This window comes from Tenebrio molitor, chromosome 4 (genome assembly GCF_963966145.1).
Source record: "Tenebrio molitor chromosome 4, icTenMoli1.1, whole genome shotgun sequence".
Lineage (NCBI taxonomy): Eukaryota > Metazoa > Arthropoda > Insecta > Coleoptera > Tenebrionidae > Tenebrio > Tenebrio molitor.
Window position 1 is genome coordinate 256,511 of NC_091049.1, and position 12,675 is coordinate 269,185.

The 12,675-nt window shown below is 37.3% G+C and overlaps 3 protein-coding genes across 7 annotated transcripts in view; 1 reads left to right on the forward strand and 2 right to left on the reverse strand.

Annotated features, from left to right (window-relative positions):
* Positions 1–12,675, forward strand: part of Lgr4 (Leucine-rich repeat-containing G protein-coupled receptor 4) — a 75,794-nt gene that overhangs the window by 23,036 nt on the left and 40,083 nt on the right. For 4 of the 5 annotated variants that reach the window (XM_069045561.1, XM_069045559.1, XM_069045560.1 and 1 more), the window contains exons 3-6: positions 1,941–2,078; positions 2,128–2,211; positions 2,260–2,371; positions 2,423–2,497. In XM_069045561.1, coding sequence (XP_068901662.1) covers positions 1,941–2,078; positions 2,128–2,211; positions 2,260–2,371; positions 2,423–2,497 — 409 coding nt within the window. Of the gene's footprint in view, positions 1–1,734; positions 1,858–1,940; positions 2,079–2,127; positions 2,212–2,259; positions 2,372–2,422; positions 2,498–12,675 lie in introns of those variants that run through there. The other variant, XM_069045562.1, reaches the window with a different exon arrangement.
* On the reverse strand, positions 5,116–7,044 carry LOC138129267 (facilitated trehalose transporter Tret1-2 homolog). Its single transcript, XM_069045570.1, has 3 exons — positions 6,788–7,044; positions 6,562–6,734; positions 5,116–6,516 (listed from the first exon to the last, which is right to left on the reverse strand). The coding sequence occupies exons 2-3, from the start codon at positions 6,632–6,634 to the stop codon at positions 5,159–5,161; spliced, it is 1,431 nt and encodes a 476-aa protein (XP_068901671.1). The 5' UTR covers positions 6,635–6,734; positions 6,788–7,044; the 3' UTR covers positions 5,116–5,158.
* LOC138129266 (facilitated trehalose transporter Tret1-like) lies at positions 8,338–12,160 on the reverse strand. Its single transcript, XM_069045569.1, has 3 exons — positions 9,940–12,160; positions 9,793–9,880; positions 8,338–9,746 (listed from the first exon to the last, which is right to left on the reverse strand). The coding sequence occupies exons 2-3, from the start codon at positions 9,863–9,865 to the stop codon at positions 8,374–8,376; spliced, it is 1,446 nt and encodes a 481-aa protein (XP_068901670.1). The 5' UTR covers positions 9,866–9,880; positions 9,940–12,160; the 3' UTR covers positions 8,338–8,373.

The following is a 12,675-nucleotide window of genomic DNA, read 5'->3' on the forward strand; positions in this document are numbered from 1 at the left end:
CAGTTAAACGTCCGGGTCATAAATTACTATCAGGGTGGTCATCCGAACCAGTTATTTGTTCAACGCATGTTAAAACCCAAAAAATGACAACACACATTTTTGTCTGATCTTGTTGTGACACGCCCAAATTTGATTTTCCTTTCATTTCTAGAAAGGAAACAAAAGGTTAAACAAATTTTTCAGCGCATTTCCAAACACAAAATTATACTTGACCAACTTTTCTTTATTAAAACAATTACATCACTCAACAGAGACGTTGGAAATTTTTTATTTACATATTATTCTGTTCCCTTCCAATGTGTTCATCTACTTATCCTTCCAACTACTCCCGACGCTATTTATAATTTTATGTTAACCTATGTTGAAAAATTTCCCAGTTTGATGTGGTCCCATTTATTCATGTATTCCGTCTGGTAGTCGGAAGTGGTATAAATTTAAATTTTTATATCCAATTTCATTTACAATAGCATTCATATGTTAAAATATTTCTGTCCCACTAATTTACTCGTACATTTAAATTCACCTGATTTTGGATCCCCTTTTAATGCGATCATTTGTCACGTGATGATGCCCCTTAAGAAATAATATAAAAGAAAGATTTGGGTGATTTAAGACGACTGTAATCGAATTTAAACCATTTCAGAAACTTTTGCGAAACGCAAACCAGTAGTACCATGAATACTGAAAAGCAGTCTGTTTTAAAATTTCTTGCCAAAGAATAATTTAATATAAAAATAATAGCCACAAAATATTGGGTGATTCAAAATAATTGTGGATAAATACGGCAACTATGTACGAAAATTTATGTGGCAACTGTGTGGGTGGGGTAGAGTTGACATTTGTATGACATTTCATATGCGTGCATTTGATTTTTTTTTTACATACTTTGTACAGCGAGAGATTGGTTGACATAAAAATCACTAAATTCTACGCAGAGAAAGTAGTACCTAGCGCACGTAAAATTTGAAATATATCCTTCAAGCAGTAACATTCTAGTGCATTTTGTAGTGTTGAGTTACAAGCCTAGAATTTAAAATCTGCCAATCTCTCGCTGAACGAAGTGTACCATATTTGCGCCACTATTAACTGTCAAAGAAATGTCAACTCCCTCCTATCTACAGAGTTGCCACATATATTTTTGTACATACTTGCTATATTTATCCAGAAACATTTTGAATCGCCCATTACAATAATTTATTGATAGTCTATGTTTTTTTTTTCATTCTGTGAGAGGCTAGGTGGCCGTGATGTTTGGCCCACCCACTCTGGTCTATGCCAAATAATTAAGTGATGATTGGAATATTCTGAATAATTAATAATTCATCATTAAATATAAATTATTATTCCTTATCGTTTTAAAAGAATCCTTGAAATACATAGGTACCTATTTTAAATAAGAAATAAAATTACCTCATTAAAATGCATTTTATGCAAAATATTGTGTACGTACCGCTCGCTTTGTAAAATTACAGAGAACGTTTCACTTATAATAATTGGTGTTGTTGATAAAAAATTATCGGTGGCTATTTTTAATTTAATGGACTCCTTATTTATACGAAACGCAACAGTATATTTTTAAATAAAAATATTTGAAAAACGTTTACAACTTTTTGCAACTTTAAGTTTACGCCAGGATCATGGAATTGTCCTTGACGTTTGCTCCGCCCACCGTGCTCTACGGCACGTTGAGCGGAGTTAACTAAACTATTAGTTGAATAAAAGTTTACAATTGTTTCCCGACGTTTCATAAAGAAGATAAATGAAAAACAATGTGAACAGAAACATCAGAAGCAGCACCGGTTGTTACCAAGTTATCAGAACAATTTTGTTTTAAGCTAATTTGGTACAAGAATGAATGTTTGTATTTGTTTTCCACCATTTGTCTACGAAAGAGTTTTCGTTGACAGTTCATGATGGGACAAATGATTTATCTTTTGCAGGTTTGATGGACGAAGGGTCAACCGGGATCTGCACCCAAGGCTACTTCCAGTGTGAAGGCGACACCCTTTGCATACCCCAACAAAGCAACTGCGATGGCAAAAAAGACTGTCCCAGTGGTAGTGACGAAATGAGATGCGGTGAGTGGAATCGAAATTGTCCCGACCCATCTAAACCCAAATCTTGCAGATGACTTAGACTCGGACAGTTATTGGGATCACATCTACAAAAAGAGACCAGCGGCGGAGAACGACGACGCCGCCAACTTTTGCAGTGAGTCCAGTTACAAAGTCTCTTGCAGACCTGACCTGACTGTTCTAGACCTGACCTACAACGGGACCTGCGTGTGCAGAGGGCGCGAGTTGTTGTGCGGCCACAAGGAGTTGGACAAGATTTCTTCGGATCTTCCAAAAGACGAAACCATCAGCTTGCTGTGAGTGTAACGGTTTGTGATTTTGGACAACGAATTTTCGAATTGTTCCAGGGACTTCGAGGGCAACAATTTCGGAGTCCTGAGCCGGGACTTCCTGAGAGGCGTCCCGCAGGACGTCGATAAGATGTAAGTTTGCTCGTTAGTTGCTTTCGGTGTTGTTTTTCGATTATAATTTCACGGGAACATCGCTATTGAGGCGTGACGCAGAACAAACAACGATAATTGCTTCGATAATCTAATACACCTTTCAGATATTTACGAGTGGCTTGATTAACTTATTATTTTAATAAAATAATGCCATCAATCTTCAGGATGGACGCGTTAACGCCGCCCCCGCGCGGGGTTCGCAAACGAAAAATCGGTTGATCAAAACGATCGCGCCGATAGTTGATGGAAAATTCTCTCAAAGCTGGTTAACAGTTTTAATTGACGTCGGATAAACTGTGCGATTAATTATCGTCGTGATGGAGTCAATTAACATAAAAATTTTATTTATAGTGAAAATGAAACGTTTTTGTAGTGGAGAAAATTCGACGAGAAACGCGAAACCGGTCATCATCGATTCATCAAACACCAGAAGATGACTCAAGGTCGACTTTCAAAGACAACTCAGTCCCTATTTAATAAATCATCCACCTGAAACATATTTTAATATTCTAATGGACTGCTCTTCAGTGTTCTTGCATAAATTTCTCTTAAAATATTACCTGTCACGGTGTGGATACCGGAATTAATCAAAATTACGCCTCGTTGGTGGTCAATTTCTGACGTCAATCTCAATTTGCTGGGGATTTGAATGACGCTCTTACAAGTTTCACTACATTAAATTTACTAAAAACAGCTCTACACGTCAATTTGCGACCGCCGAAATCTGAATTTAGGTACTCCATTCTAGCGATTCCGAAATGTGTTTCTGATACATTAGCGATTTGTGATCAACATGAGTTTGTAACGACGAGATTGTCAAGTGATTGTCGTAATTGTCGCTAAATTATCCGAATTATTATCAGTTGCTCCATTTCTTGATGATAAGAATATTTTTTTTTATATTAATAAGTAGGTAGTAGATTGTTAATGTAGTAGATTGATAAAAGCTTTCATGTTCCTCGCATGAATAGTCGAAACTACACTACGTTTTATATTCCTGGCTACAGAACAAATGTGTTGCTTAAGTCGCCGATTATTTTAATGTGCAACAACTTTGATCGGTTCGCTGCAGGGTGTGACATTCACTTTGACTCTTTGAAGACAATTCTCGACGCTGTGGAGTGCCGACTGTTGTTTTTGAAGAGTTGATCATTATTGTGACTTATTTATTAGCTTGTAATCTAGTTGTACAGCACGTTGTTTCCTGTAATTGGGTGCTTCCTGTAGGAAATATATTTATTATTATTATTATTATTATTATTATTAAATAAATTTTCCTCACTAGTGAGTTTACTTTCTTCATTTTCCTCACTAGTAATAAATGCCTATTTTCCTCACTAAATTGAGTGATAAAAGTATCATTTTTATAAGCGATGTTGGAAAAAAGAAATCATTTGGGAAATTTTGCACTCTAGAAGGATTAATGGAAATTAAAAAAATGTGTTTTCATTCTATTCTATTCGACCACTTTAGCAACAATCACGAAAACCAACATCGCTATCACAAACTCGTGCTGATCACAAAACGATAACTACTCTAATCAAGATTTAACTGTTGTAATTTTAAATGTCAACGATAAATGAACATTCAAGGTTTCACAGACTCGTCTCTTCACTGTCTTATTCTGTGAAATTCTCAACGTTTGTTCTAAACAACCTAATTACAACTTTGTCGTCGTTGTTTTGTAATTATTTATATGTCACCTTCATTCGAGACATCACAAACTCGCCCGATCACAAACTGCCGTTCGATGAAATTAATTAATCATTTTCACTGGTCAAGTGAAGCGATTAGCTGTCGTGATTTTATTGCTTTTACACTTAAAATGTTTGTAGTTGTTGTTTTTGATGAAAATTTAAATCAAGAGAAGTTTGTCGCGTAATTTTATAAAACCGCACAAATATTTCAGTTTTCAGTGACGTAGCTACAATTTTTTTAAAATTGAACAATTGATTGTTCTAAAAATAAAAACTCATTGGTACAAAACAGCGGAAGGGACTTACCGATCGAGATAAAAGATCTCGTAAAAGACTCGTATATTTATTTAAATAAATTCCGTGGAGTGGAGACATAAAATTATCGTAAAAGCCAGAAGTTTAATTCATTCCCGACTCTGTAAAAATTGATGACTTCATATGACGTCACCGATCTCCGATTGCACTCTTCCCTGCAATTAAATTTAATTCACGAGCCAGATTTATTATTAAATATTTATCGGGTGAATTATTATTATTAATCCACAGTTTATTAGTCGACGATTCGTTTTTACACCCCGCCGGAGAAAATATGGAATTTGTTACGTCAACATTTTCCGGCCAGTCTCTTTGTTTTACTATTTATCTTTAGGGTTTTCTTGGGCGATCCTCGACTCCAAACCCTAAAATACGGAATTGGATGTTTTCATTGTCAATATTGCTGATCTGGCCTACTCAATCCAAATGTTTCTCCAGTTAATTCCCTCGAAACGACTTATCATTGTTTAACGAAGAGAAAAATCGATGTAGCTCCGGAAATTCCGATATTGGGGGTGAGCTGAAGGTGGGGACCGGGATAAACAGATCTGGGGGTTCAAGTCTTGTAAAAAAACACCCTTGGCGTAATTCGAAAAATTTTAATTTTCAGACGCCAATTACAAAATGTTTAATATCTTGAGCGGTGGAGCCTTTGTAGCGACCTCGATTCGTTTTTGTGGCCCTTAATCTCTTGTTGTATTTCTTCGAGTGTTTTTCCTCTGGTTTCGGGAACGCATTTCCAGCAGAAAAACCAGTGCAAGAGCTGCGCCACAGCGAAAACCAAAATGGGAGCTCCAGAACCGAAACTGTCGGACAGCACTTGATAGAGCTTGACGTTTGTGGCGACACACACCGCATACACAACTGACAGTACACAAAGACCTTTTGTCTTGACACTTGTGGAGAAGACCTCTCCGTTCAGACAGTTAACAACGTTCCCAAGTCCAACGCTGAAGAACACTTGAAAAACCAACATTCCAGCCAGCGGGATCCAGTTTTGATTCGTCACCTCCAAGGAGGAATAGCGATCTAGGAGAAAATATGCGGATAAGAGCGTCAAAGAAGCGCAACATCCTCCAATCGAGAAGAGCAAGAGAGGCTTCCTGCCCGTCCAATCAATGATCAGCATCGATACGACAGTGAAGAGCAACTGAAGACTTTGCATCAACGTCGCTGCCAGACTCTCAGACAACACATCTGTAGCATCCACAAAGAGCAGTTGGGCGTAGAACGTCAAAGAGGTGACGCCAGAAAACTCGCACGCTGCCGTCAAAACGACCATCATGACCAGAGCCTTTCTATTCGACTTGATCAAAACCAAATCTTGATACTTTCCTCTTTCGGACATCTGTCTCTTGACGTCGTTAGTCAGCGCGACCATTTCGTCTTCGACGTCTTCGTTCCGTCGCAGTTTCTTCAGAACCAGCAGAGACTCCTTCGACTTGTTCTTCATCAGCAAGTAGTACGGAGTCTCGTGCATGAAGATGAACGCCCCCAGAAACACCACGGGGAAGACCAGCGTGATCAGACTCGTGGTCTCGATGGAATAGTGAGAACCGACGATGTTTACGAACAAGCTACCGCCGTACCAAGCCACGGAGAAGAAAGACAGCAGAGTGCCTCTGATTCTAGGTTCAGAAATCTCCGAGATGTAGATTACTATGACGCACAAACATCCACCTTCCGCCAAGCCGCCTAGGAATCTAGCAATGTACAGAAGGATTATCGAGTGGGAAGAGAAATACAACATTATCATTGAGGTTATCTGAAGAGGTGCTGTCAGTAACATCGACATCTTTCTTCCGATGATATCAGCCTGTATTGTGAATACGATACTGCCGATGATATCACCGATTGAAGCTACGGTGGTGATGTAGGAAGCTTCATCCGAAGTCATGTTCAGAGGATGATCATTTGATAGTAGTCTGGGAAGTGAAGGAGTAGGCCATCCGTAATGAATTCCAGAAGTGAACATAGACACAACAACTTAAATGATCGATTTGATTTTGTCTAGATAATCAAGTGACTCACCTATCAAGGCAGATAGATATTGAGGCCATTTTTTATTTCTTTGACCGGCGACTTGTAATACTTGACACTCCATTATTTCGTGACCGCTTGGTTAGAGATTCCCTACAGTTCGTACACTAACAGATACTGTTTAAAATTTGCTTGATAATATTCAACCTTGGCTTATAGCGAACCTAGTAACACACTTACTCAGTAAAAATGTAGAATAGATTGTCAGAAGTCATACCAAATTATTCTTTTACTTGAGGAAGCAAAATATCAAATTTACAGTTAGTGATAAAAATTTGAAACAAACACAATAAAAACTAACTGATTAGATATGAATTAGATAAAAAAAAGTTATATAAAACATATGTAATCACTTGGGATTGAATAGATAAGACGTGAAAGTGAGGTTTTTCTTTCAAGGAAGTATCGAGTGTTCAGTTGAGTTGTTCATCAAGTAGCAATGACAAAGCTAGGTTAGGACCACGTTAAGTGACATTTTTGACTAAATTTATTTTATAGTCGATTTCAGTGACATCCGTGCTGTCAATATGACAGTAGGTTGGCATTATTTGCTGTTTCAGTTTAGTAATTTTCAATTTTCTAATTTGGCAATTTACCTTGACGCGGCAAATTGACAAATTCAAATTATTATCTATCATTTCCAACAAATCAAAGAAAATATGTAGTCTGATTTGGATTCCGAGGATGACATAGTCCAACTATCTTTTACACCATGTTGAAGACTGAATTTTATTATTTATTGTTGATGTTTCACGAAATATAAATTTTCTTTTACCATAACCTCAATTTCTTGTTTGACATTTTTTTAACTAGGATTTGCTTATACTCTGAATATTGATTATGGATTCGTGTGTACAATCCGCACCAACATATTAAAAATGACACTGACAGCACGGATGTCGTTGAAAACGACTATATATGTTTATATGTAATGTGAGTGCCAGGTTATCAAAGAGGTTTATAATTAGAGCAGGACATGTCTATGGCTACATGTTTGGTACCTAACATTGAATACAAAACCTCTTAATTCGACGAAAGTCGCAGAGATGTGTAATCTGCAAAATTTTAGGTTAGGTGTGTTTTTATGTTGAAAACATTAAATGCACACCAAGACATTGTTGCCTACGTTGCAGACAAGCCAATTGCAAAGATGTAATCTTCTGCTGTTCAATTCCTGCGTTGCTGGACGTTAGAGATAAAGGGTAACCTTGTACCAACAGAGAGATTAATTTGGTGACTCAATTGTCGGACAGATGTTTTTGGTACATTTTCCATTATCTTCAGCATTAATAACAATTTCGTCTGTACGTTTTTGAACTGCTCCACTGCTTGGTTTTCGCAAGATACTACCAGTTCTATGAAACAAATTTACAGCTCTGTCCAAAGTTTTCTTAAACTGTATGTAATCCACACCAGAATTTGGAAATTCAGCTTGAAATTTTTCAATACAATTTTGCATCGAATAAACACCAACTCCCCCGATTTTGGTGCCGTTTCGAAAATAACTTTCAGTTAAGAAAAGTTTTATGTCCACGGTGAAAACCATCGTGAGATATGTAGAAAAAGCGACTGTTGTTTACCAACTTGTGAAAGCAGTTGATTTATTATAATTCCACAGAAAACGAAACTCAACTCAAAAAAAGACGCAAAACACAAATGACATCTCTCAACTGTCATCATCCCTTTTTCGCTCTATCTTCTTTCATCAAAAAATTTAACAGCTTTGGCGAGGTAAAATGGAAATGTGGCCATAAACAAACACAAACATTCCCAACAACTGGTTTATTCACGAATACGAATAACCTAATTTAAAATACTTTCAACTTCCACACCTCTTTCTCTAAATTCTATGGTTGGCGCAACTCTTCTGTTGCCTTTAATTTTTTGTTGGATTTCTTCAAGTGTCTGACCTCTGGTCTCCGGTACAAACTTCCAACAGAAGATCCATCCTAGCAGTTGCACAAGTGCAAAAACTGCAAGAGGAGCCCCTAAGCCATATCTGTCGGACATAACTTGGTAGATTTTGGTGTTGAGAGCAACACACGTCGCGTACACAATTGTTTGGATGCAAAGAGCTTTCGTTTTGACACTTGCCGAAAACAGTTCTCCGCTCAAGCAGTTTACGATATTGCCCAAGCCCACGTTGAAAAAGATTTGGAAAATGATTATTCCCGCAAGAGGAATCCAGTTGGAGTTTGCCATGTCCAAAGTGGAATAGTCGTGGAGAAAAAAATAGATGGACAAGAAAGTCAACGACGCACAACATCCCCCGATTGAGGAGAGCAAGAGGGGTTTTCTTCCGACACAGTCAACGATCAGCAAAGACACTACAGTAAAAGTCAGCTGAAGCAGGATCATCAACGATGCGGCCCAGTCCTCGGACAAGGCGACCGTGGTCTCCATGAAGAACAATTGCGAGTAGAACGTCAAAGACGTGATGCCAGAAAATTCGCAAACAGTTCCCAACCCCACCATCACGAACAGAGCTGTTCTGTTGGACTTGATCAAAATTAAATCTCGATATTTGCCTCTTTCGGACATTTGTCTGTTGACATCGACCGCCAGTCTGGTCAATTCTTCTTCCACGTTGTCCCGTCTCAGTTTTTGCAAGGCGAGTCGAGACTCTCGAAACCTGTTCTTCATCAAGAAGAAGTAAGGAGTCTCGGACATGAAAACGAAGCTTCCCAAAAACACTCCAGGAAAGATCAACGTGACCAAACTCGTAGTTTCGATGGAGTAGTAAGAACCGACGATGTTTACGAACAAGCTGCCGCTATACCAAGCGATGGAGAAGAAAGACATCAAGACACCTCTGATCTCTGGTTCCGAAATCTCGCAGATGTAGATCGGGAGAATACAAATGCATGCACCTTCGGACATACCGCCTAGAAATCTAGCTGTGTATAGTAAAATCTTCGAGCGAGAAGAAAAGTAAAGCATTATCATCGAGAGTATTTGGGGTGGTGCTACTAGAAGGAGTGTTGCCTTTCTTCCGATGATGTCTGCCAAAATTGTGAACAAGATGTTGCCGACGATGTCTCCGGCTGAGGCTACAGTGGTGACGTACGACGCTTGGTCTGACGTCAAGTTGAGTGGATGACTGCCAGAAAGAAGTTTAGGAAGCGAAGGACTAGGCCATCCGTAATGAATTCCAGAGCTGAACATGGACATGACAGCTGAAATCGTCATGTTTAGTTCGGACACACTCAATCTGACAACTACCTGCTAAAGATGTCACGTATTGACGCCATTTTTTATTTCTTCGGATTTTTCGATAACTCCTGAAGCACTCCATTTGGACTGTTTAATTCTGCACAAGCATATTAAAAAGTAGTGCAAAACTGGTCTCTTCAAATTGTAGCAACTAACCTAGTGATTCACCCGAAAGTGGTGTGATGCAGAGACAGCGAATCTAAAACCAGTACGGAGAGTTGGACGATGGGAGGGTCCTTGACCACAACGTTCACTCCATCGAAACTGTTGCGTGTAGTATAGTATTATACGTATTGGGAGAAGTTATGAAAGCTCTTGAAAGTTCACACTGCTGCACTATAGCGATTAGTGCAATCGACAGCGAAAGGCGATGCGGATAGTATAAGAATTGATAACAGTAAAAGCTGGCGACCGATAGCGATAACTAAAAGCGATGAGGTACCAGGTTCGCCGCGAAAATTACATTTATTGGTGCAACTAAATAAAATATAGATGATGGAAGAGTCATTCGCATTACTCATTAATTACACTAGCAAAATCACAACACCGACTTTCAAAAATTAAATCATTCTATCAACTTTTTTAAATAGAAATAACAATTATTCTTACGTGCGACACACATTGGGTTCGACATATACTGATAATGGTAAATTCATACAGCTGTTATCACCTGTTTGTAATTATTCAATATAAAGGCTGCAATTTGGAGTAATGTATGAACACGATGCTAGCTTGGACTGCTTTAAATAGTGACATTTATAGCTGATAGTTTTTGCTGCTGCAGAAATCAGCAATCGTTGTGTATGTTAAAGAAGTTTAACAACAAACATGATTGTGTTCGGCGAGAACCACATGAAAGTGTGGAGCATTTCTTGTGAGGAAAGGATGGGTAAGTGTAGAGGATGTTGAGGGGGGAATTTTATAAGATAAGAGTGAGCTAAAAGAAGCAAAACAACAATCGAATGCAGGTTTTCACGGCCGTTGTCAACAGGGTTATTGTTTTCCGGGTTGTGCCGCGGTCGTCTGGATTGCTGGGTAGAAAATGTATATAATCTGTTTCAAAATCAAAAATCCACCAACACTGCATTCTACCTCGAAAATACAACCGACAACGTCGCCAACTTTTGTTTTTGGGTTGAAACTTATTCTAGGGATTTCTTTTTTCTGCCAACATAATTCAACAGGTGGTGGATTTTTGATTTTGAAACAAATTATAAGTGAAAGTACTAAATAAAATTTTCAAAATTTAACATGAACGTCTCCATATAAAATATGTACAATAGAACCAGTTTATTTAATAAAAGTCAAAAAATTAATCTCCAGATGAAAAAGTTTTGTTCGAATACAACTAAGTCTGGTGTAATCGAAAAAATTTCAGAACTATAGTTTTTAAAAGACAATGGTACTGGACGGTTTGGTTTGTGAAAAAATCTGTAACATCGTCCTAAATTTTTTTCCTTCACAAATTTTTTTGATAAATGTAAGGATTAGATTTCAAAACTACATTTAAAACACATTTACACTAAAATTTTTCATATTTGTTTATTTAAAAACTTGCTGTATTTACGAAATATATTTACGTATGAAAATCTATCAAATAAATATTTACAAATATGTAATAAATTGCATATTTAATAAGTAGTATATTATTTAACGAGCATATTATATGGAGGTTATAATTAACACGAGGATGAAAATTACGAAACGAGCCGTCAGGCCAGTGTAGTAATCATCCGAGTGTAATAATAACCCTTATATGCCAGTCAAATATGATCTTTTATCTACGACTATTGGCAAAAATCTCGTTTTTGAGAATGCATTTTTTTTCGAATGTAAGGGTATGCCAAGTGACACCTCGTTTGAAAGGCCACTTCCCGAGGAATACACACTATTTGTTTCCTGAATATGTATTTTCAAAGCCTACGTGCTAAAAAAATAAAAACTAATTTTATAAATTGAACAAGTTGGAGGTGTACATTTCGTATTTTAAAGTAACTTTTTTCAAAAGCCTTGATTGTCTTTTGTCTAATCAAGATTGAGGCACAATACCGGGTTATGTAAGGGTTGTCCCAGACAGCGAGAACCCAGTGTTGGAGAGGATGCTAGTTTAAACGTGTTATAGTAGCGGCCGGGGAAAATGAGAATCTGGCTTCATGACTTAAAGGCGCTTTTTTTCACATTATTTATCAATGTCCGAAAACAAAACCCGCGAAATAAAATTTTCATCTCTGCCGCTATATTAAGCAACCAAACACAAAAAGGCGTACGAGCACTAAAAGCACTGAAACAATAACTTCTACAAAATTAGCCCAACAGGGCACTCACGAAAACAGTTTTTCACCAACACATAATGAATATAGCATGAATTTTTCTAGAAGTTTTCCCAAAGCAATTTCACGTTTTTTCGTCAATTGAACTCTAAATAACAGGTTAAAAATTTAAATAAGTCAAAAATAAGACAAGCTTTAGTTATTAATATTCAGAAAGTATTTTAAAGACAGATTAAAAAAATACATATTTGGTGCACTCTGTCGACAAACTCGCAAAACATTCACTTTGTTCACTAGTGAGAAAATATTATTTCCTCATTAGTGATTAAATTGCCATCTTTGCCAACTATTTTCAGTGAGGAAAAATCACTAAAATTCAATGATAATAGAAAAAATAATATGTAGTAGTCATAGTTGCGATTGTAGAAAAAATGTTGTGTGTATTGCGAGCGCAAGTGTACATTGTCGATTTCAAGCAAATCTCTCAATCGACAATGTATCATTTTGCGCTCTTAATACACAAATAACTATACATTGTCAAGATAACACAAACACATCTTTCAAAAAAAGCAATGGCCCATTTGATTATAAAAAGTTTCGCGCGGATCGGTAATATGTATTC